The following is a 25,682-nucleotide window of genomic DNA, read 5'->3' on the forward strand; positions in this document are numbered from 1 at the left end:
ATTGAATGAAATTCATTTTTCTGACAAATATTTTTTTTCTGTCAGCTTTCTAAAGATGAAACCATCACATAAGATGTATGATCATTCAAGCCTGATTCATTGCTTCAGGTTCACTAGTGACTGAGTACAACCTGTTGGAGGTATATCATGTGTTATGGGCAGGGTCATAGGTCTCACTGTGGGATGCTGATGCAGGCTTCAGCTGATGGGTCACTACAGGTCTTGAAACAAGGAATGATGCAGGTGTCATATCTCCACTGACACCGAGGACCTGGTGGAGTGTTCTGGGCGGGTCCTGATAAAAACACAGTACGTTTATTTCTACTTCACAAGACTGCAAAATTGTTGGCTTGGTTGGCTTATTCAGTAGAATAATTCAACTTCTGTTGTACAACATAAACATTATGGGTTATTACAGATGTTTAAGTCATGAATATTGGTTTAATCTTGCATTTAATAAAAAAGATAGAACACATCTTAAAATTCAATATATGCGCTCTGAATAATTTGAGCATTGATTCTGAAATGCTCTAAATGCTTGCACAAAATGGATATGAAAAGTCTCCAGGCTCTCAGAATGCTTGCTATAAGAGCCAGCAGAGAAATGTACTTCCATTCTGCTTTGGGTGGCATAATGATGATTGTACAAATGTTTTCGTACAACATTCAAGGACTCACAAGTCCTTGAATGTTAGGTTTTTGAAAATAACAGGATCACGTGAGTCCGTGACTGTTAAGTTTTCCTAGGAGTGAATTCCTTCTTAAAAATTGCATTTACATCACTTTGTATTGAGTTTGTATCCTTTTCTGTTTAGTCAATGATTTACTATCAAATTTCTGTGGAACCGAGGTGCTTCTTCATTTCAGAACTGAATGGTTCTGAACTGAAGAAGCCTCTTGGGTGAGGGGTGAAACATCTTCAAGTGAAGAAATTCAAATCCAATTGCCACGACAAGAAGTTTTTGACCAGAGTTTACCATCAAACCTTCGCTCTGTTGGAAACGGTGTTAACAGCATGGATTAAATAAGGGGTCAAAAAAAGTCCTTCATTTTGCTTTAGAAATGATCTAATCACACCATTTAATCATTGGTGTATTTCTATCACTGTATGGATAAATAAATGCAAATATCGACTGCTGTGGCAATGATTTATAGTTCAACTAAGGCTTTGTTTTGAAATTGTAAACATTTAAACAATATCAAAATGCAATCTCTGACATGTTTTGATATATCAGAGCAGTACCTATTAATTAGTTCCTGATACGTTTCAATAAGTTTTGACGGACACATAAAGCTTCATAATTAGTGATTATGATGTACTCAAAAAGATTCCCATATTGAACTAATTTGATGAATTTAAAAAAGTGCTTTAAATGTGTACATTCACTGCAGTTAGCAGGGAAGTCAGCTGCACCTTCTCCATTAACTAAAACAAATGCTGTTCTATTTTTGGCAAAAGGGATTCTTGGATGTTCTTTGAGCTGAGTCTGCTGGCAGAAATGTGACATCTGACCCTTGGTGACCCAATGCCTGACAGAGATTTGAAAAAGGAATTTGAATCTAAATGTGGAAACTATTCAGTACTACTCTTACCAACAACCAGTCAGCTAAAAAAAGCAATAATTTTTCTAATGCTGAGTCTATCCTGCTTCTTCTGTTTATGAGTTCATTATTTAAACTTCATTCATGTGGCTACTTTTAAAACGCCTGCTGTGGATGTGTATCATCAGTTATGGCAGATCTGCAATCCTTATTGAATGCATTTATACAATTTTGTATAATTCTGTAAAATGTAAATATGAACATATAGAGTTATTCTTAATGTTTCATTATTCTTAAGATTACATTTCTGGTTCCCTGGTGAAGTCAACTGCAAAGGAGGGGTCTCTCAGTTGGTTCACTGCATCTCTGTATATTCACATCTGAATTAGAGTCGTAATGTGTATGTATGTGTATATATGTATGTACATGTACATATATGTTTTTTGCTTTTTAAACTGCTTTGCTACTTTTCTTGTTTTATTTTTATTTTCAGTTTCTTTGGATCTGTATTTTGTGTACGGTATATGTATATGTATATGTATATGTATATGTATATGTATATGTATATGTGCTGTATATGTGTATGTCTGTATCATGTCCTTGAGTGTTTAATAAGGGGCCTAAATCAAAATGTATTATTATTAGCATAATCATAATATTTTATTTATTTATTCCCCACTTATCCTGAAGTCTAGGACACAGTGGAGCTGGAGCCTATCCCAGCTGTTGTTGGGTGATAGGTGGGGTACACCCTGGACCAGTCCAGTCACCAGTCAATTACTGGGCCACATACAGAGATATACAACCATTCACACGTCGAGGCCATTTGAGGGTCTCCTGTGAACCTACTGCATTTTTTGGACTAGGGGAGCAAACCGTAGAGGAAACCCACACAGTCATGGGTAGAAAATGGAAACTCAACACAGAAAGGCCCATTTTTGCAACTGAACCATAACCTTCTTGTTGTGAGGTGGAAGATCTAATGACTACTGTCATTATTTTTTTATTTTAGAAATAATATCAACTTCAGATTATAAATCGGATTTGCCTGTTCTTTTTCTTTAGGTTTCATAAGCCTCAAACTCATTACATGACAATTATTTTCATGCTATCTTTGTCACATAAATATCCCTGGAGATAATGAAAAATAATGTGTGACCTGTTTGCAGCACACTTGTCATCTCAGCATTGCTTACCTGTCAGTCTGAATAGAGTAGCTCTGCGGAAGCTGGCAGTGTGACGGTATTTCAATAGATGTAGGCGTGGCAGGGTGAGGTGCAGGAAATAGCCTGGTCTGGCATGGGACTCAAGTGAGTCAAAGCCAGTTATCCATGTGTTCCTGTGGAGGACAAAGGTGGCTCCATCCCAGAATGCCTCACTGTCCTGCCACTTGGCAAGGGTCACCTGACCACTTGAGTTGGCATACAGAAAGTAGTTTGGTCGCTTGGCAGCTTCGAAAGATATCCGTGATGTGTCTGTAAGAGAAATCAAGATGTGGGTTCAGCATTTATTAAAAAAAAAAAAAAACAACTTACAGACATACTGTTTGTTGGCTCCAAATCAGCATGTATATCAAAGCAGGGGTTACAAAGATGATGTCCTTGATATAATTGTTTAAATGAGGTTCAATATCCATATTAAAAAACAATGAAAATAGCAAAAGCCTAATTAAAATATAAGTGCTTGTTTCAGCTAGCATGCGTTAATCAGACGACCAGACTACTGAAAAGGATTTTATCCAGCTTCATCCAAACAAAAAATCAAAAATCTGAAAGCATCGCTTTTTATGAGATAAATGATTTTGTTCATCATCATCTGATAATTTCTCATCTCCATCACCTGTGAGTGGCAATATCTCCCTTTTGTTTCTAAATGCTTGATTTCTCCCTCTAGCTATTCTCTGAGTTTGTCTGTTAATGAGAGAGAAAGACTGAAAGCAGCTACATCAGTGCCAGTGTTAAGATACAAAGTGAGAACAGTGGACCCGAGATGTTATTCATGTCACTCTACCACAGGCAATATTTGCATCTTTTCAGTAGATGTGCTCATTCTATTGTGTGGTATGTGTACTGCTGAACTGGTAAAATGCAACCTCAATATTTCCTGCCTTGCTTACTTGCTTACTTGCTAATATAAACAGTTTATATTTGAGAGCAGGGGGATACAGAGAGTGAAAGAGAGAGAAAGAGACACAGAAAGAGAGACAGAGAGAGAGAGAGAGAGAGAGAGAGAGAGAGAGAGAGAGAGAGAGAGAGAGAGAGAGAGAGAGAGAGAGAGAGAGAGAGAGAGAGAGAGAGAGAGAGAGAGAGATTTTCCCATTCCGAAATGTGTCATTCAAAAAGAATAAAGAATTTCAACCTGGCTTGGACACAGGATATGTTAACTACAAATGGAATGTCATTGTCATTTTATATCTATGTAAAGTAATTTGGCTGCCCATGCTGGACTGGCATGTCTTCAGCTGGTAAGCTGCAGTAAGGTTGGGGCTTGGAAAGGACAGGCAGGTTTCATAACAGTTTATTTTAACCATCCTCCAGAAGTGCCTATCTTGATGCACTCTGAATGTCACAGCATTGGTCCAGTTTTGCCGAGTGAGAGAAACTTTACCTGAGTAAAATTGCAGAAATCTGTCATTAAAACAAGGACTGAACCAATAATGTGCAGATTTTTTTTTTTTTTTTTGGATTTCTTCATCTTTTTCCTGGGGGGAATCACCAAAATGGCTTGACTTACAGTGAGGCAAAAAGTATCTAGTCAGCCACCAAATGTGCAAGTTTTCCCACTTAAAAAGATGAGAGGCCTGTAAATTTCATCATAGTTACACTTCAACTATGACAGACAGAATGAGAAAAAAAAAATTAGAAAAATCACACTGTCTGATTTTTAAAAAAATTATTTGCTAATTCCAGTGGAAAATAAGTATTAGGTCAGTAACAAGAGTTCATCTCAATACTTTGTTATATACGTTTTAAAGTTTTCTGTTAAGTCTTCACAAGGTTTTCCCACACTGCTGCTGGTATTTTGGCCCATTCCTCCATGTAGATCTCCTCTAGAGCAGTCATGTTTTGGGGCTGTCACTGGGCAACACAGACTTTCAATTCCTTCAAAAGATTTTCTGGACACTGGCTAAGCCACACCAGGACCTTGAAATGCTTCTTACAAAGCCACTCCTTCATTCCTTGGGCGGTGTGTTTGGGATCATTGTCATGCTGAAAGACCCAGTCACGTTTCATCTTCAATGTCCTTGATGATGGAAGGAGGCTTTCACTCAAAATCTCACTATACATGGCCACCCCCATGCTTCACAGTAGGTATGGTGTTATTTGGAGGCAACTCAGCATTCTTTCTCCTCCAAACACAAGTTGAGTTAATACCAAAAAGTTCTATTTTGGGTTCATCTGACCATAGGACATCCCAGTCCTCTTCTGGATCTTCCAAATGCTCTCCAGCAAACGTCACACGGGCTCTGGACACGTGTGGTACTGCAGGATTTGAGTACCCAGTGTGTTCCTGATGGTAGTCTTTGTTCCTTTGGTCCCAGCTCTCTGCAGGTCCTTCACTAGGTCCCCCTGTGTAGTTCTGGGATTTTTGCTCACCATTCTCGTGATCATTTTGACCCCACGGAGTGAGATCTTGTGTGGAGCCCCAGATCAAGGGGGACTATCAGTGGCCTTGTATGTCTTCCATTTTCTAATAATTGCTCACACAGTTGATTTCTTCACACCAAGCTGCTTACCTATTGCTGAGTCAGTCTTCCCAGCTTGGTGCAGGTCCACAATTTTGTGTCTGGTGTCTTTTGACAGCTCTTTGGTCTGGCCAGAGTGGAGTTTGGACAGGTGTCTTTTATACTGGTAACCAGTTCAAACAGGTGCCAGTAATGCAGGTAACATGTGGAGGACAGAGGAGCCTCTTAAAGAAGAAGTAACCAAATACTTATTTTACCAGGAAAGGTACCAATTAATTCATCATATTGTAGGATTACAAATTCTACAGTGTTATTTCCTGGATTCTTTCCCCCCGTTCTGGTTCTCATAGTTGAAGTGTATCTATGATGAAATCTCATCTTTTCAAGTGGGAGAACTTGCCCACTTGGTGGCTGACTAAATACTTTTTTGCCCAACTGTAAATACCCTGTTAAAAGTAGCCAAAGAGCAGGAGCTATTGTGACTGGGTTGTGCCGAACTGTGGTACTGGAATGCCTTTGTTTTGCCTTGTTCTCTAGCCTTTTGCCTCGGTGAGAGCTCAGGTTGCTAAATTAGTATTTGGTGTCTGATCCTTGTCCCGGTCAACAACTTAACTGTTGATTTCTTTCCTCAATGTTTTCACTAGGATGTGCAATCACGTCAAATAGGAGGAAATAATGAAAGAGGGGATCCCTGGCTATTTCTATGTCCAGTCCTGTATCAGTCAGAAACTAGAGGAGAAAAAGAATAGCTTTGGATTGAAAATGAGCAGGCAGGAAAAACAAATGCAACTTAAATTAGCCTAATTATGAATCCTTGCCTAATTTTCTGTGGATAGCTGAAGAGCGCAGCCACTCAACAGTAGCTTCTATTGAGATGTTGACTTTTTCAAAGGAGTTTCGATTTGCACAGGCATCCATGACACAAAAATGAGAAAACAAATATTCTAAAAACATTTATTCAGTACTGTTGTTGAGTAAAGTGGTTGCTCTCTTTGCAGGATCAGTGTATGACAGTGTGTGTGAAAGTATATATAGTTGAGGACTGACAAATTACGTTAATAGTGTAATTTTTCATTGAGATGAAATAACATAGGTAGTTACCTCTAATTGGGAGGGATGCCTGCACAAACGATCATCGCACAGCTGGGGTATCAGACAATACTGATCAGGGAGCATTATTAAATGCTTGTGTATGAATCATTGTTAATAGTTTTGCAGAATGAACACAACACAACCAAGTTTGCGGTGAGATCAACCTGCTCAGGACACAATTTTGCAATGAAATAAAAAAAAAAAAATGCTGAGAGTAGATTTTAAAAATAAATAAATCCTCACATGAAAATAGTTCTGCCTTGATAAAAGCAACTCACCATGTGGTCGGGCTCTACTGAGGCCCGGTGTCATCATAAACTGCAAGAGAATGTCAGCAGCATCGCTCAGGTTTGCACTTCGTACAAACACAGAGCCACTTGATCTACTTGCAGCGAGCAGCATCATTTGGTCCCTGAGTGGGAATAGCCTGAAGGGACCTTTGCCAAGTGCTGCAGACAGTTGACAAGAAGGGACTGATTTCACTCAGTGAATCAAAGGAGTTCTTCCTCCTCAAAACGAGTATCTGTAACTGATCACCATGCCATGTATAAAACTCTACTTTTCAAAAAAACAGAGCCATCCGGCTTAATTTATAGTATTCATATTTGGCTGAGACTTAAAGTAACTTAGAACCATACATGACAATAGGTGAGGAAAACAGAACTATAGTATAAATTTCCATCCAAAAATCCAACCATTACCCCATAACTTTGGATTGTCTAATTCTTTACATGTTTTTTGTTGTTTTGTTTTGTTTTACAAATAAATGTAGTAATGAACTAGACATGAATCTAAAAATGCTAACATTCAAAAAGGTTTGTTGAGAAGTCCAATAACATGCAGTAGGTTAAATTGGACACTTCTCACTCCACCGAGTTCCTGACTATTGCACATGTATTGTGTCCTGCTGTAATTTCATCTTGTTACTACACCACTTTGACTGACATTACTTTGTAAACATATTCATGACTGTACAGAAGAAGCTTAAAGAAGTAATCAGAATCTTTAGAAATTAAATCTACCCCCAAGAGCTATAACAACTATTTTTGTGCGTTACAAACAAACATAAGCATTCCAAACTCATTACTTTGTTTCCAGTTACTATTGCTGGGTAGGTTTAGTGTGCAAACTGATGAAAGAGAGCTATTGTAGAAAAAGGAATTGACATTAAATTATTTATCCTCACTGCAAAAGTGTTCTGTGTACCATAAATCCAAAGTATTTGGGCAACTAGTTATCTTACCTTTGTTGTAGAATTCACAATCATGAGCTGCAGGGAGAAGCAGAGAGAGTATTTATACTAATTTCACAATTTATTCAAGTGACAACCAAGTGTGCCATAAACTGCAGATTGAAAACCAGATAAATAAAATGTAAAAAAAAGAGAGAGAAAAAGACAAGGGGATATCAATCAGATATTCCAAAGGCTGAACCTTCTTTACACCATATGCGTTCACGTTCAGTACCCACACAATACAAAGAAGAACCCAAACGTGAGTGTAACATCCCCTATCTTACGGCAAAGAGAAGGGGTGCGCCAGTCAACAGGAACACCCTGGTGACAGCAGCGCTGGGCGTACGCTGCCACACTTGTGCAAAAACATTCACAGTCACCTCCATGATTGCAGGCACATGTGTCTGCAAGGCAGTTCATATAAAACCAGGTAACATCCACCTGGTGGATGAAAAGAAAGAAAGAAAAGAAAAATGAAAGAAAAGCACATGAGCTATTCAAAAGCAATAATCAAATTAAGTTTTAAACTTGATTCTTAAAATTCCATTCATACACTGAATTCCACTGTCTCATCAATTTACTATATCTGAATAACGGCACTTGATGACATGGTGTGAGCTGTTAATACAAAAGTTGAAATAAAAACAACTAAGGCATTACTTTATTCCTCTCTCTGTAAACATGGATTAAATGCTAATCTTTCTTTGGACTGCAGATATCATTTTCACTTGTAGTAGAATTTTCTTTTGGGATTATTTAAACAAACACTTAAATGTATTGTGTGTATAATGTGAATAATCTTTGTATTGTTACAGCACATGAAGTATACTCATGGGAAAAAAAGGATTAGAAAAGCAAATGAAATTGTTTTGTTTTATTTTATATGGATAAGGATCTGTTCTCCTAAAACTCATGTGAAAATAAGACACTGTTGATGAAAACTCTCTGAGGAGTGCAAATGTTTCTCGTTTCCCTGGCTTTCCATGTTTGTTTGATATTCCATTGGAGTGAGTTGTGCTGTACAGCCACTCACCACTGGGTGGCAGGCCTGGAAGACCTCGCTGAGCAGAACAGCACACTGCCGCTTTGCAAAAGTCTCTCTGAGTGGACTGATACTGCAGGGATGTCTGATATCTGGACTGTTTGCACACTGAGACATATGCACACATGTTACATACGCATAAAATGAATTACAATTTACAACGTTTTTGCACTTTGGATGTGAAGCAATATATTTATATTGTCAGTATCACCTCTTCCAGAAACAATGATCAGTGACAAATCACTTTTAGTGTTGTTCGTTCACAGGTAATAAAAAAAAACTACTAGACTTATACTAAACTTATACTAGACTTCTACTAATGTATTACTGGCAGACCAAGCTGAGCACTGAAAAATCCCTTTTAAGACAAAACTGGGTAATTCATTCACAGTTAACAAGAACCTACTGACTAATAGTACTTTATTACTGTTATTGCTATCAATAGATAAGTAATCATAAGCACCAATGTACATGTGTTATCTCAGATTTTAAAAAATGAATGATGCTAGACTGACTTCTGCTGTAGTCCAGCTGTTTCCAAATTCTTGTGGAGTTGCAGCATCAATGCTGTCAGGAGTGCGCATCTCATTTACTGTCTTCAGGTCAAAGTTTCCACAGAGTCCGCTCAGCTTTCCCTGTTTAACAGGATTAACATTGAACTTTAATCTAATCTCTTCTCATTTTCATTCAACCTCTAGTCTGTTCAATTTAATTAAAATTTTTACTAATATAGTGCAATAGAAAGGCACCCTAATAAATCCTAATTTCACAAGACTTTCAGTTTTACATGATGAATATTGTTCACTTTCATCGTCAAGGTTGTAATTTGTGTTTGATTAAGAGTAGTTCCTCATAATTTGTAAATTCCATGCAATTAGGATGTAAAATTGGGATGTAAAGTAACTTTCCGAAGTTTACAAAAGTACAGTTTTAAAGTTATGTGTTCTCTTTTTGCCAGAATGATTTGACAACTTTATTTTTCTTTCAATGAAATGATTCCTTTAATTTTCAAATGTGCTTTGCACTTCATTTCAGAGGTTCATTAAGAGGGGGATTGAGATACATATATAATAATAATGATATTACGAGATATCACTATAAGTCAATAAAAAGTATTTAAATTTGTTCATATCATTAATCAAAAATTAATCAAATCAAATCAAAATTAAAAGCTCTCACAGTTGCTTGTTGGGGATAAAAAAAAACACTATATCTTAAAACTGTCAAAAGATAATACAGTACTTCTACCTTAAGTAAATAATGTGATTGTTCATTGACAATGACTAAGTACTGTGTAAATCCCCTTTCAGTCAGTATTGTGCGTACCTGCCAATGAGGTCCAACCTGGATATGGAGGGTGGTCTTGCGGTCCCAGAGGATGGTGACGTCCTCCTCCGGGAAATGAATCACTGTGAAGTATCCAGCTGGCCAGATTACCATTCTCTGCTTCTCTCTAATTACACTGGATGAGTTCTACAGGGAGAGAGAAAGAGAGAGAGTTGTTTGATTTTACAATAATTTTCTCAAATTAGCCAAAAGCTCTTCAGTTGCACATATTTTTAAGACACAAAGAATTATGCACAAAATGGGATTCTTGACTCTGGAGTAAGTCCCACAGAGCATTTTTAAGTGACTCTTACTGGCTTGCCACTGTCATCATCAAAGGCGATGAAGGAGCCTGCGATGTTAATAAGCAGCGATTTCCCACAGACGACTCCACTTTCGAAACAGTGAATATTCTCAGCTGTTACACTGAGCAACTCATCAGCACTGCTCTGGAGAGGGAGGAAAAACAACTTCACAGATGGCAAAGCTAAGAGAGTTGCTGCTGCATTAACCATTTTAATGCATTTCTTCAAGTGGAAAACAGCAATGACAATTATCTGGTTTTACGTGAATGGACCTTTTCAAAATAAGCTATCATCATTTTGGTGAAATAATGTCATAAGCTGGATAACCGTGAAATATACGTGGTAACGATAAAAACAATAATCTTCAATTTAAAAGCATCTTAAATGGTTTATTTTACATTTTAAATAATTTTCATTTAAATTTTTCATGTTACGCCCTCCCCCTGGCCCACCTATCAAACTTCAGACGCTACTATAAGTTGTGGCTCTCTTATTGTAAAGAAATAATTCCCATACCTTAACAAGATGCACTTTGCAAGCGCTGATGTAGTCAAACTGCAGACCATCAAACGTTCTGTAGTGGCGATCACTATAAACCGTGCACATTGATGGACAGGGATGATACACACACTGGAACACCCCATGTTGGCAAACACTAAAAAGACAGCTGTGTGTGAGTCTTTCAGTATCCAGATCATCATCTTGTTTCCATTTAATGCTGTTTTTTTCCGTTTTCTAAAGGGCTTCTTTTGTAAATGGGCAACAGCAGGCAGACAAGTGGCCAGTGAACTGTCAAAGGCTGAATCACCACTCAAAGCGCTATTAGGCTGTCATCTGCAAAGAAATACAAGGATGGGAGAATGTCTGAAATCACTGGGAGAGTCTGTCCTTTCACCGGCAATGAACTGCCGAGGGAATCAAAGAGCTAAACAAGGGCCTGTTCTGTTTCCAGACTTGTATTTTGGCCCTGTGACATTACAAAAATTTTGGATATCAGGTAGACACTTTTGCCATGCCTCTAATCCCATCACAGCTTTGATGCAAAATTCTGTCTAAGAAAAAAATTTACCCAAATCAACAAATTTGCCAAATTTCTACTGACAATATCTACTGTCAGTCGATGCCAGGTGAAGGCAAAGAAAGTACGTCCCATTTAAGGTTGGACAAAGACACCCAGATTTTGAGATGGGACCTTAGAGTGTGGCAATTGTGTCCAAAGCCAGTCTACAGACAGTCTACAGCAAAACCTTCTAAGATGTAAACATACCACTGATGGCAAGGGGAGGAGACTTTGTCGCCTGAGTAATACTCTTTTCCTTTCCACAGACAGGGGCATGCCTCTGGTTCAAAGCACTCGTCCCTGTGTTTCAGCAAGCTTGAGATAAACAGGTTGGGTTACAACAACAAAGAAAATCACAGCTGCATATTCACAAGTAAGGAAGATTATGCAGTTTATCCAAACTATTCATGACCAGTATCCTGCATCTGCCACATGGTTTTAAATTGACTAAATACATTTTTCAATTTGACATCAACAATCAAAATCCAGAAATCCAGACAATAAGGATTCTCAGAGGTCAAGAGAGAACCAGTCTTTGTCTGGATCTCTCTTTCGGCTCATAGCTGATAAGTATCTTGTAATATCCACGGTTGAGCTATATCAATTGGCAAGAGTGCGAACAATGAAGTGACAAACTGAATGGTCCCCCCAGAACCCTCCCCCTCAGTCCATCTGAGTAGAGTTACATCCCTGATAAAATGGTGTTAACAGATTCTTTTATCCACTCGCCAAGCTGCTGTATTAATTACCATGATCAAAGATTTGACAATCACTTGCTCTCCAGAGCTGCAAGCACATTATTTGGAGCTTCTAATAAACCTAGTCTTGTTTTTCAATCAAATCAAATCAAACAATGTAAATGTCCAAAGACAGAGTTGCACTCTGGTTAGTCAGACATCTTGATTGCTTTACTGTAGAGTGAGGGTTGTTAGTGATCATACCTGCTCTGAGTTCATTTCAAACTACCCATAGGGGGGAATTGTGACACTTACACAGAGACATCAAATTGTTTTCCTTTGGTGATTTTTTAGTTTGAAATGTGAATTTCTAATGACATGTTGCTCAACATATGTACTACATTAGTAAATGTAGGAAAATGTTATTTTAATCTAAATTGAAATTCTTATGTAGGAACTACAATGATTGGGCTAAGAACGGTTGGATAAACAGGAGAAAATAAGGAGAAAATTGAAAGTTACATGGGACTCAAAATTAACATTTTCTTTTGATGTAATGTTTTCCACATTCGATAGGTATGAAAAGCTTTATTTTTGCTTGTGGACACAGAAAATACATGAGAATACTTAAAGTTGCCATAAGAGGATCAAACACAGCTGTGTGATTTATTCCCTCTTTCTTAATCAATAATTCATAATATGTTATAATGTATATCTTACAATATGTATGACAGTGCAAGCATGCTAATAAAATGGATCTAAAGATATCCCACAGGAAACATAATGAACACTTCAGAATGAGGTCAATTATTCAGGCCACAAAATATTATAATAAAACTTTTTCAAAGAAGTTTTTAGCTACAGCTACTAAAATGCTGTTAAATAAACTAGTCCCCAAATCTGGAGCAGTCTGCTGTTACCAAAGAAAGCAACATTATAAAAAAAGAAAAATAGGTGTAATAGGGCATGTAAATGACCCACATTCAGCCCCGTGTGCTATTTAGGGTGTTAAATCTGAGCTGAGCTTGAAGTATGAATGACTAAAAACTGCTGTCATCTAGCTCCGAGGAATCAAGGCTCAATTAGCTGTACTTGTAGAGATATATTACACCCCTCCATCATAGGGAATGGCTTTGTTTGTATAAAGGTCACCTTGCAGGAATCGGTGATTCATATACTTGATGTGGAAATGACAAAGAGTAAAATGAGCATGGGATGTTTCTTTACTCGAATACCAATTTCTGTCTGTCAACTTTGTTTTAATGACGCAAAGCAAAACACTTAGTGATCCTATTAATAGCCTGGTATTTATGTGATGAAGAGGAGAAGGGCCTTAATCATGAAGTAAAGCAATTCAGGGATTATAGGTACTTCAACATATGATGAGATTGATTTGAAGCAGAGCAAAATTTGTAGTTGTTAAGTTTTGCTAGAAAGTGTTGTGTGTGGAACTGGATACTTTTTCAATGTGGTTCTAAAAATAATTCTTCAAACTAATGAATTCTGTCTTGACTTCTTTTTTCTATGCTTCAAATTACTCCAAATAAATGGTCTCCACATACAGTATATAGCTTTCAACAGCTCGCGATTTTAGAGTACTTCACACTGGATCTCTTCCCTGATTCTCACACACACACACACACACACACACACACACACACACACACACACACACACACACACACACACACACACACACACACACACACACACACACACACACCGATGACAGCAGAGCTGCCATGCAAAGCTCTACCTGGACCATCCCAAGCAAAGAGGGGATTCAGTGTCTTTCCCAAGGACACTAAGGCATGCAGACAGGAGGAGCAATCTGCCAACATTCCGATTGGAAAGGTGCCCACTCTACCAACAGAGACACAGCTGTCCAAAGGGTTTTCCATAACAGAATTAACTACATGACAAAATACTTGGACAAGGAAAACGTTTTGAAGCTATGATATAAAGACAAGTGAATACGGTTTCAGAGCTTTTCCCCTGGTGTTTTTCTCCTCACAAAATGGATCGCTTCACAGCACCTTTTCTCAAATCTATTACCCATACATATTACTTATCATCTTCAGGAATTTTGCATGGTAAATATAGAATTGTTGAAAAAGGGGGAAAATAGAGTTAGAGTTAGTTAGAAGTATAACCGCTGTCAAGATATCGTGGCCAGATGAGCAAGAATGAGGATTTAGCTCAATGAAAATGTGTCATTTTACAAATATTACAACAGGTGACCATATCCAAACGAATGAGATAGTGTTCAATGTAATCTGTGCAAGCATCAGAAATTGAAATATTTAGCTTGTCACTGATCAGAAAAGATGACAATGTCACTGAGTAAAACCACTTCAACCCCTTTTCAGGCCGGCAGCAACATAGGATTACAAGGATCAAGTGACCATAATCTACCTCATGTCTGTCCACATCCATTTAAAGACTGTTGGCCCACCAATAATCTTTGATTTATCTAAAAACTCAGACGGTGGCAGTGATAAACAACAAAAAAACAGCCAAAACTGAGTTCGCTGGACTTTTTATATGGTCAAGGTGTTATTCTGACTTTGATGACCACTGCTTTCGTTGTGATGAATAACTGTATGCCTGTCTTAGCACTGTGCTATGTTTAGCTGTAACTGTATATTTGTGCTAAGTCCTGATTATAATTGTTAGACTGCTGTGTCTGTATTTGGTGAAACATGAGCAAGTGTTGCTTTGAAAAAAAGCATGCTGTGCGCATGTGTGTGTGTTTGGTTTTAAGTTTGTTTGCCCGTTGTACATCAGTGGGCACATAGATGTTGCATGCCTGCCTCCTCAAAAAAGGGTCTGTTTCACATGCCAGCATGCCAATCTCAGCACTTCACCGGATACCAACCTTTGAGGCTCTAATATGTCTCAAAACAGACCCTAATTATCTCAGCAAGAAAACGTATTATGTCCATCGGTCTAATATTGAAATGAAGAGAATATCTCTCTCTCTCTCTCTCTCTCTCTTGCTCTCTTGCTCTCTCTTGCTCTCTCTCTCTTTATATATGTATATATATGTATATATATATATATATATATATATATATATATATTTCAGTTAAGGGTACTTAACTGAAATATTACATATATACAGAACACAAACATTTGTTTATCTCTGTTTAATTGAACAGCTGGAGAAACACTCAACATTATAGCTAGAAAAAGTACCTCTGGCATTTTCTAAAAACTTAAGTGAAAATTATTACTTTATGGTGGTCAAGCAAAGGTCACCACATCACTGCACAAGGGGGCGTTTTGGGCCCTGAACCAGATTATTCCTGGCTCATATGACATTTTCAGAGTCTTTAATGAGGCCATAGCCCGGCCTCCCCCTGATCTCAGCCTCAGTGACGCAGCAGGCTTTAGGTTTCACCAAGACTACACACTCATTTAGAAGCCTTTACTTATCAAGAAAAAGGTCATGGTCTTTTGCTGCATCAACTTTAATCACTTTTTTCCAGCGAACACAACTAGTGACCATTAAAGATATTAGGACACAATTTTGTGAAATGCAGTTCATAATATTTGGTGACCACAATCAATATCAATGACAATCCACTATATATAGGACTATTTTTCTAGTTCTTCTTTCTTGCTCTGTTATGACACCTATTTATTGTAAATGAAATGCAACTTTTTCAGCATGATCTCAAACTGAAGTCGCCATGACATGGTAGTGTTGATTGATGTAACATCATCTTTACAGCTAAATCCACTATTTTCCATTTTTGGCCAGATAAGAAGTGTGCATCCACCACTCAAGAATCGAATAGTTTTTTGGCCAAACATGGTTTTCACATGTTCAGCAGAGATCATAGTAACTCACCCGTGGGGGCAAGTGCATCCACTAACACAGGGTTCATGTGTCGAGCATGTTAGGTTGAGTAGGTAGGATTCACAGGTGCGTTCGCAGGCCATCCCTCTTCCTCGCAGGATGCTGTCATCTCCACCTGAGCAGTTCCTGTACAGCTGACCATCTGGACACAGACCGTCTGTGGAAAGATGAGTGGCCATCACAAGTAATATACAGTCATGTCAAGACCATTAATGTACCTGAGTTCTAACCTTCTGGCCAGGTCCATGACTGATTCAGGAAGTAACAAGACCTATTTTTGTTATCCACCGAATTGTTGAAACACAATCCATATATATATTTTCATGAAATTATTTTTTGTGTTCCACAGACTTTCATCACATGTTATTCTGCGATTTCACAACCTTAACATTCAGCATTTGAAAAACGATGAAAGTGACTTACCACTGTTTGTTGCAAAGGCCACAAGCTTGCCATTCTGACAGAGGCTGAAAGAACAAAATACAATCTGATATGAAGAAGACTGAACTCTAGGAAGACAAAGAGCTTGATGCAGAGTGTTTTGATGAGGATCCTGTCACCAGGACAACTAATGGCTTTGATAGAGCTCATTAACAAAATTTGTGTCAACCAATCAGGATACAGGTTAAGGTTCCCATTAGTACGAAGTTCTTAGAGGCCACAGCAAATATCGATTTAAGGGGAAGGGCTGCTCCTTAATAGAGTGAAAAGTTGATGATATACATTTTCACACAGCATTTTCTTGTAACCAACTACCAAAACCCATATGTCTTTTGCCACTTTGATTAATAAATGTTTTGTTGACACTAAATACTTTGAAACAATGGGGGAGTTCCTTCAATGAAGTAAAGATGCACCACTTTTTTCTTTGTATTACTGAGGGTGCATCTTTATCCAACACCAATCTTAAAATACAAAATGATTGGCTAAGCATAATGCAGCTGCAACAAACAGAAAGTTTGATTTTAGACATGCCAGTTGATACCTGTGTCCTCATCAACTACCTGCTTACAGTAACAGATTAATCTAAAAAATTCATATATATACTTTAGTTATGTCTTCTGATACTCTGATGACCAAGATCTAATGACTAACTGGTAAAATTGCCTTTGCTACTAAGTGTATCATTGGAAAAGAGACGTGTAATGATGATGTGTGAGGTCACTAGCCTTGAGGGCAGCATAGAACAGGCTCTCGCACATCCACTGGCATGGAATACAGAGCAAAAGCTTGGTAAAACCTGAGCATATTTGACTATTTCATTAATAATGTGTCACTTGAAACTTCCTGTTTTTGGCTACGGGGACAAATGCAGATTTTGGTTATGGATGCTGGCAGGCCATTAATTGAGGTGATGATGTGGTGTTGAGTTTTCTTAATGATTTCCTCTTGTCAGCAAGAGACACTGTGAGTAGATTTCTCAATCTTTCCTGTCGACGAGTGGTAAATTTATATAGCGCTTTACACTGGATCACATTCACCCATACACTGATGTGGCAAGGTCCGAAACAAACCATCAGGAGCAATTTAGACAGGAGGAGCCAAGTATTGAACTGCCAAACATCTAACAGGAGGGACATCCGCCTTAACAATTGAGCCACAATCGTCCCCACAGGGTTCTTAAAGTGTCTTGTTTACTTGAAATGTTCATAGTAAAAAATGTTAATGTCAGAAGGATTTTTAAAACTAATTAAAGGTGGATTTGTTTAATTTTCGCTCAGAACTGAATCAAAGAGAAAAATAGAGAAACAAGATTCAGCTGTATAATGTCAAATAATCAAACTTCATCCGTCGTCAGCACACTGGAATGTAAACTGTAACTTGACTGAAGTCTCTTCTCTCCACTCACCACATGTGAAGAGAATCTAATACAGTCATTAACGGGTGGGGGGTATTTTAAACTTAGTGCATTTTGATTTTACAGCATATTTCTGTATTTATTCTAAAATTCGGGGAAAAGAGACAAATTTGCAGGCTTTTGCAAGGGTCTCATTATCAGCACCTCCGGTGTTTAATCAAGATTTGAAATCTAAAATGTTATTGATTTGGTAGAATGATAATCAATACAGTTACACCAGAGGCCTCACACTGCTTAGTTATTGGCCAATAATAAAAGAAGACAAAAAATGATAATGACTGATAAAGATGGACAGAATGTTCAAAGTATTGTGATATGGAAGACAGAGATGGACAGGATCTTACTGAACACCTGCTGATGTCATGATTACATCTCCTGCTTCATGATCTGACCCCAGGAAACTGCAGGGACACTCACTCCTATAAAATGAAAAGCAAACAGCAATGAGAGAGAACATAGAACATAAACCCTGATGAGAAATCCATGTTTGTTTTCGTGCTTAGATGCACACTGAATATGCTCAAGAAATAATTAGTTTGAAAAACCCTCAGAAACATCGAGGGTTAAACTCCTGAATTTATTGATGACAGCAAGAAACTGCAGACTTAAAGTATAATTTAGGTTTGGGCTGGGGCTTCCCCTGGCATAACGGAGCCAGGGGGTCATTGAGAGCCATATTTCCACTTTTCTTGCATGATTAGACAACAATGGTCAGAGCCAAGTCCCCCTCAATAACTTCCTTTGAATGGGAAAACTCCTTCATGCAATAATAAATGCAAACGTAAAATAGATCACTGCCTCTGTAACATATAGACCAATGCTGCACATTGGTCTCTGTACTACAAGTTCTTTCTCACTGGTTATCAGATTTTTGCGTTGTCCTCAGCCTGAATGAGAATGAAAGGTGGGTTTCACAGTGAATACCTTGATGTAACTCTATCACATAGTAAGTAAGCCAACACACTCCACTAGGATGTAAAATCCCAGGACATTTAAGAGGAATTAAGCTGTACGTCTTCTATAGCAGAGCAGCCTGAGAGGGAGTACACAATTACAGAGATCCTTCTGGCTCTGCAACAGCCACACAAAAGAAACAAGGCTGTCCACTTAATGGCTGACCTAAACTTCTAAGCAGATACAAATATCACTTTGATGGGATTTGTTCAATGGCCTGACTCCAGCAGTTTAACAAACTTCTCAACCTTCTACAAATGGCTGTGTACACACACTAAATGTTATGTAACAGTCATTTAATTTTAGTCTTAAAGTGTCTCCTTTATCTCTATGTAGGGGCTGCTTTACTCAAAAATATAAAGGAAGGTTAAACTATTTCTTCTTTCAACCTCTAGCCCTTTATACTTCCTTACCTGGGAACACAGGTGTGTGTCCTGTGATTGTAGAAGGACCCCTCAGGACAGACACAGCCCTCCTCACACTCCTCCCCACAGTGCTGCTGGTTGGAAAGGGTGGAGCAACGGCGCTGACACGAGGACACACAGGCACCGTACTGCATGGTGACGGGACAGGTAACCGCTGGAGCATCAGACATACAAAAAAGGTTAAGCTTCAGGTAATTTCAGGTGACATAAAAAATGAGGTCTGCAAACTTCCAAAGGTTAGACTAAAGTTTGCTCACCACATTCGGGTATATGTGATCGAAAGTCAATGATGATGGAGAATCGGCGGCAGTGGTGAGCATAATGAGCCAGCGCAGAGCATAGGCAGGGTGTTCCACACTTGCAAGTATCTGAGCGACACTGCTGATAAAATGGTATTGGACTGAGGTACTTGTGACAGATGGAGAACTGATTGCTGTTCAGTATGTCGCACATCTCTGTGGCATAGACAGCTGAACAGGGACAAAAGAGGTTCCCATCACATTTATGAGGACAGTGAAATAAAAGAACATTAAAACATGTCACAGTGGTGTTCCTTGTTTTAATAACAGACACTTAATTTAGCTATTTGCACCTATTGCAAAGTCCTCTACACTATGCAACCAAAATAAAACTCACACCTTTGTTCTAAGCAACAGAAGTCAAAGTTAGAGTGAAAAGTCTGTTATAGAACATTGAAAAGTTTGAATAAAATCCAGGTGAAAATCAATATTTATTCCTGATTTCTCAATATTGATTAAGTTTTGTCCAACAGGAACTGATAAAACGGAAAGGAAAAAATGGGAGGAAAAAGACTAAACTGACCAGCCTGCTGGTGTGTGTCACAGGGGTCGAGGTGAGGAGGTCTCAGGCTTGAGGAGCAACTTGAAGAGACTCTCCAGGCATTTCCAAACAGCTGAGGAGTAGTTTCTACCATTCCAGATGGTGATCTGTAAGCAGCCAAACGACCTCACCTTAACACTAGATAGGTTCAATGTTGCATGTTAATCTTTTCATGCAATCTTGTTTGATATAAAGTAAATAGCCTATGTTTTAAATTCAGTAGTTCAGCCACAGATAGTCAGCTGTTTGTCTTGAAAGGAAAGGAACAGTGTGTGATTTTGAGATTCTGACTTGAGGTCTTTTTGTGATTTGCTCACCCGCCAATCTTAATGTAGCTGTAAAAGCATTGGTCTCAAATATTCGGTACATGATTTTACTTTTTTATTTTTTACTTTTTTTACTATCAGAGATTCAACAAATTTGAGAAAGATGTAAAATGCTATCATTTCTATATGTGAACAATTATTATTGTCTTTGTATTTGTTTACCCGAATTAAGCTCAAAAGGACATGCAAAGTAACTGTTATTTTCAGACAATCTAAAGAACATCACAAAGAGAATGAGAGAATTCCTTATGCAGTACCAAACTTGGAGTAAAACAAAGCCCAAAGGTTTTAAGAAGTCCTCGCAGTCACTCCTGAATTGCTAGAGCTTTCATTTCAACTTCTTTTAAACCACTTCAGGCACTAACAGTGATGTATATCCATTTACATCTGTTGGACAACATCCGCCATTTATGGCCAGCCATTACGATATGGGACAGTGGAGCACCTATTCTCTCTAACAGTTAATTCCTTGTTGAAGTGGCTTGTCTAGTTGGTTGCTCATCTGGCTCGGCAAAAAGAGACGATCACAGAGCCAGCCAGGCTTTTGAGGGCGAGCTTGTGCCCCTTACAGAGGGGTGTAAGTGAGAGATTATTTCCTTCTCTGCTTTTGTAACAAGAGGATGCCCTCTCTTATAACAATTGAGGATGGCAGCAATAATAGGTGTTAGAAGGGTCAAAGTTCTCTTGGCACCCACTTACAGGAAGTCATCCTGCATGTTTCCATTGAAGGTACCACACAACCCCAGAGTATCATCCTTCAAAAGCTCATCCGCCTGGATATAGAGACGAAACTCCTTCCAGCTGTACTGCAGATGCAGGCCAAAAGCAGTCTTCACCTGGAGGAACATGGAGGAAAGCTCCTGGATGTGGAAGACGTCTGCAAGAATGTAATACATGAAAGCTTTCAGCTGAAGAGAGATAACAATTTTTTGTCTAATTACTCTCGAATAGATGTTAGCAACCTCATTCAGTAATGAAATAGAAACATGACCTTTTTACATGTGTACAAAAAATGGCAATCGGATAGTAGATATCACACTGTTTTAGGTGCCTTTTTCTTTTTCAATATGGTCAGAAATATCTGATTATTCACACACAGCTCAAAAGAACACAAAAGAGTGACTCAGTAAACAGAATGCCAGAGTGATAAGAACACCAGCATTCATTTATCAAAATTCGGAAACATATCTCTTTAAAAGATCAGCTGCCATTTAGTCCCTCTGTTAAATTAAACAGAGAGCTGAAAGGCAGACGAGTACAAGAGAGATACAGTGCAATGTGGGGATGCTGTGAAAGATGGATGTTACCATCAGAATAGGGCAGGGTAAGAAGGAACTGTCCAGCCATGAAGACTTCTCCAGTGTGACTCAGTGTGATCTCTGTCCTTGGATCCTCATCAATAACCAAGGCAACTGACTGGATGCAAGCCCCATCCAGATTCTGCAAGTGAGAGAAGATGGGTTAATTAAACTCCCCTCCATTTTCCTAAACTGCAGCAATTCAGATGAGAAAAGGAAAACTTCCATTATGACTTTTCAAGGGATATCTGGTAACATGTGGAAATGGAGTTTCACCGCAGTTTCAGCCACATATTAATGCTACCTAATTTTGCATTTTATAATAACTAAAGTTAGATGCCAATTTTTGCTAACCCAAACATATTGCCCATATAGGAATTACCCCTGTTCCCCCCCTGGGTTCCGATCATGATTTTGCAAATGTAAGTTGTGTGAACCATGACATGACCTCTTAGTACTGTTACCAATCATGGCCATCAGAGTGGGACCAATACTCCTCAAAGATAATGAACAACATCTGATGAGTTTTGTTCCACCGGTTGGTTGTTAAATCTCTAAATAAACTGAATAGACCAGGGCTGTTATCAATATTTGACCATTAAAAGACCTCAAACTCCCAAGGCTATAGAGACTTTGTCAATTCAGTAGAGACTGTTTGCAGAGTGTTGGTTTAGGGACACGGCAGGAACCCCAATATTCAGCTGAAATACAATGCTCCACAGACTCCTGCAGTTTTACAACTGTTTCAAAATATGCTGGAAATCTTTACAGTAAAGAATATAGGTGGCTAAACAGCCCAACAAATTAGAGGACATATATATGTGTGTCTTTTTGTAATCTCTTAACACTTAAATTAACAACCAGTCAAGTGAAAGAATAGTTTTTGTGAAGGCTAGAAATGTTTTCAGATGTAAGTAAATAAAATTCCGTGGTGCAATTATAATTGTTATGGAAAAAAGGAAGTTAGATAAACGGCAAGACATGGTATGCTGTTCCACAAACATCATAATATGATACCACACAGAGTAAATAAGTGAATAAGTAAAAGCAGATATATTTAAATATAGAAAAAAATTTGAGAAGCTGACAGTAAGTGATCTGCCTCTAGGCATTATCTCATTCATAAGTGATGGCGCTCAGGCTTGAAAGGTTTTAGCACCCACCTACCCCCCTCCCATCCTTCCTGCAATCTTCCCATCATTCACCTCCAGTTTCCACATAACCTTTCCTCTGTCCAAGTCTCCCACCCTCCAGTGCCTCTCTTCACATGCCTTTTCAATACAAAGCTGTCCACAGCTCTGTCAGTCAGCCAAGATAAGGTAATCCTGTTCACTTGGCTGTTAGAGGTCTTGGGCCTCTGCTCTGATGAGAGGGAGATCTTATATATCACCTTTTCCCCTCTGCCCCCCTTCCACCTCCCTTGTTTGCTGAGCAGTTGAAAGACTCCTGGGAAATAGAAGCTTACATAGGGCAAATGAAAAATTCTTGTCTTTTTTTTTTTTTTTTTTTATGATCATAGAAGTGTGGCCCTTGAACAGGCATAACTAGCAGCAATTACTGAGGTCTTGAAGATGTTATTACCAAAATTACAGACAAATTGAAGCATCCTGAACGCAAAACCAACAGATGCAAAATGATGCTATTATGGAGTCCCATTTCAGAGGGATAGAAAGATAACAAACAGAGGCAATATGATGCTAAGATGCAGACCCATTTCAGAGGGCTAGAAAGACAAAGGACTTTAATCTGATAGAATAAAGGCATATTAAAGATAACTTACAGCTCCACAGGGGGCATTCTGGATGGTGACGGTGAATTTTCCTGAAGTGCGACTCTTGGCGAGAACATATTGACATGTGGCTGGGAAGGTGAAGATTCGCCCATCGAAGGATTGGAAATGCATGTCACCTGTCACTGAGCATTCACCTGTAAAGAGATTTAACAGTTTTTCTTCATTTAATGCGAAAATCTCAGTGGAATAAATTGTCTCCTTTACAGAGAACACACAGCCAGCCATAGAATTTACAAAAAACACCATATTGAAAATTGAATCCCCCCATTCAAACAGAGAATGCATTCTATCAGGAAATAAGAGATGTCTTTTTTCCAGCTGTTTCACTTACAAACTGAATTATATTTGCACATCAATGCATACCTCACTGTAATATGATATATAATTTGAATATCTATTCATCTTCTCCCACTTACCCTGCACTCAGGGTCGCTGGAGCCTATAGACAAGCAACCATTCACTCACTCATTCATTCGAGGCAATTTTCCTAATTTTTTTCCAATTAAACTGCATGGTTTTGGACTGTGGGAGGAAAACAGAGAACCAGGAGGAAACCAACGCAAAAACAGGTAGAACATGCAAACTCCACACAGAAAGGCCCCCTTGTCGGAATCGAACCAAGGTCCTTCGTGCTGTGAGGCCAAAGTGCCAGCCACTGCATCACCCCGTAATTTGAATATTCAAGAAATATATAAACATAATAATTATAAGTGTATTTTTGGTTGAATCTAATTCACTATACTGTCTGTTTTTGGTATAAAGTATCAGCAAGTATATTGTTGACAGATGCTGTATAAATTACATTTTCATTAGCAACATTAGTTGGAGTGATACACAACGTTCCCCTTCACCATGCCAGTAAAAATGTAAGCAGCTACAGTCAAAAGAGACAAACCTGGGCAACTGTAGTCAGTACAGTTCCATTCTCCCCCAACACATGTGCTGAAAGAGATAGCAGAGACATCGACAGGTGGCCCTGAGAGCATGAAAGGTTTGGCTTTTCAGCAGAATTGTGCAAGTTGTCAGACAACAGTGTGCTTAAGGAGGTATCATGCTTTTATATGTGATGGTTATATAGATGTTGTTAATCAGTGGTTTATTTATCATCAAAAACAAATAATAGAACATTAAAACACAGGTCAAGTTGGAAATGTCCCCTCAGCAAAGCCACATTAGTCATACATATTGTCAGGAGTTCCCTGAGCTACCAGCGAAAGGGGGTACAAACAGCTAAACAGATATTCCAGGGATTCGAGGACTGCATTCATATTCTCTCTCTCTCAAAAAAAAAGAAAGAAATACTGTGTTAAACTGCCAAAAATGATCCAACATTAGAACTAAGAAATTACATAAAGGTACAGACAACTTTAACTTTGTACCTTTTTAAGCAACTGAAAAATACATTACATTTTTTTCAAGATGAGAAAACACTTATTCATTTCTCTTGTCATCTTTTGATGGTGAGATTACTAACACATTTCACATTTTTTCTGATTAAACATTATGTTTAAACAAGAAATATTGAATATTATTTTTTTTACATGTTACATGACAAAGGGCAATCACACTGTGTTTGTGAATGATGTGAGAAGAGACAGAGAGGTCAAGCACTGCCCACCAGTTGTTGCATTCCTCCTTCAGGGTTTGCCCAGATGCAAAGAACATGCCATGGTGCTCGCAGGGACAGTGAGAGTGAGGCACACAGCTTCCATCTTCATAGATCAAACCTGAAAAGAGGCAACAATGAAGACAGAAAAGCAGTTTGTTATTGTTAACAATACCTGTAATTGGAAACTTTAGAGTAACGACATGAGGTTTTCTAGCAATTTGATTTCATAAAATGATTTCCAGCCACCCATCTCTGTCTTAAGAGAGCCTTAGCCTCAATAATTGGAACTTCTGGATTAGATTTAAATTAGATATTGAGATTAAGTGGTGGTTTAAGAAGTTGTTTTAGACAAACAGGGATGAAAAATGCATTTGAAGAAAACAGTTTCAGACATAATCTGATTGCAAACTCACCGTCAGGACAGTAACATCCATCAAGACAAGCGAGCTTGCTATCGATACATGTTCGCTCCAAGTTACAGGTTGCTGGGCAACAGCTGATGCATTCCATGTATTGAAGACCTTGGGGACACTGCTTTGCTGATTGAAAAAATTGAACATGAAACACAAAATATTCAGCTCCAATAAAGACATTTGATATCTATGTACACACATACATAAACACATTGTAGAACAATAGATATACAATTGATACATTACATTTTACATTACAGTCATTTGGCAGTCATTTCTTCCCTCAGCCGTAGGGAATCTTCAATCTTTGTAGTTACAGTTAACAGTTAAGACAATTCA

General features: G+C 38.4%; 1 protein-coding gene across 1 annotated transcript in view; it reads right to left on the reverse strand.

The window, feature by feature from the left end:
• otog (otogelin) overlaps window positions 1-25,682 on the reverse strand; it is a 50,680-nt gene that overhangs the window by 16,416 nt on the left and 8,582 nt on the right. Inside the window, exons 12-34 of the mRNA XM_086143954.1 lie at window positions 25,344-25,469; window positions 24,940-25,048; window positions 24,217-24,263; window positions 23,310-23,455; window positions 21,539-21,671; window positions 20,931-21,108; window positions 19,888-20,012; window positions 19,323-19,535; window positions 19,054-19,219; window positions 18,031-18,105; window positions 16,252-16,295; window positions 15,820-15,985; window positions 11,494-11,601; window positions 10,743-10,881; window positions 10,236-10,370; window positions 9,922-10,068; window positions 9,111-9,230; window positions 8,587-8,703; window positions 7,838-7,994; window positions 7,563-7,589; window positions 6,598-6,768; window positions 2,739-3,017; window positions 178-295 (exon numbers count right to left, since the gene is read on the reverse strand). Of these exons, the coding sequence (XP_086000080.1) occupies window positions 178-295; window positions 2,739-3,017; window positions 6,598-6,768; window positions 7,563-7,589; window positions 7,838-7,994; window positions 8,587-8,703; window positions 9,111-9,230; window positions 9,922-10,068; window positions 10,236-10,370; window positions 10,743-10,881; window positions 11,494-11,601; window positions 15,820-15,985; window positions 16,252-16,295; window positions 18,031-18,105; window positions 19,054-19,219; window positions 19,323-19,535; window positions 19,888-20,012; window positions 20,931-21,108; window positions 21,539-21,671; window positions 23,310-23,455; window positions 24,217-24,263; window positions 24,940-25,048; window positions 25,344-25,469 (3,046 nt within the window). The remainder of the gene's footprint in view (window positions 1-177; window positions 296-2,738; window positions 3,018-6,597; window positions 6,769-7,562; window positions 7,590-7,837; window positions 7,995-8,586; window positions 8,704-9,110; window positions 9,231-9,921; window positions 10,069-10,235; window positions 10,371-10,742; window positions 10,882-11,493; window positions 11,602-15,819; window positions 15,986-16,251; window positions 16,296-18,030; window positions 18,106-19,053; window positions 19,220-19,322; window positions 19,536-19,887; window positions 20,013-20,930; window positions 21,109-21,538; window positions 21,672-23,309; window positions 23,456-24,216; window positions 24,264-24,939; window positions 25,049-25,343; window positions 25,470-25,682) is intronic.

This window comes from Fistularia commersonii, chromosome 3 (assembly GCF_037954325.1).
Source record: "Fistularia commersonii isolate RoL2024-O1a breed Wild chromosome 3, RoL_Fcom_v1.0, whole genome shotgun sequence".
Classification (NCBI taxonomy): domain Eukaryota; kingdom Metazoa; phylum Chordata; class Actinopteri; order Syngnathiformes; family Fistulariidae; genus Fistularia; species Fistularia commersonii.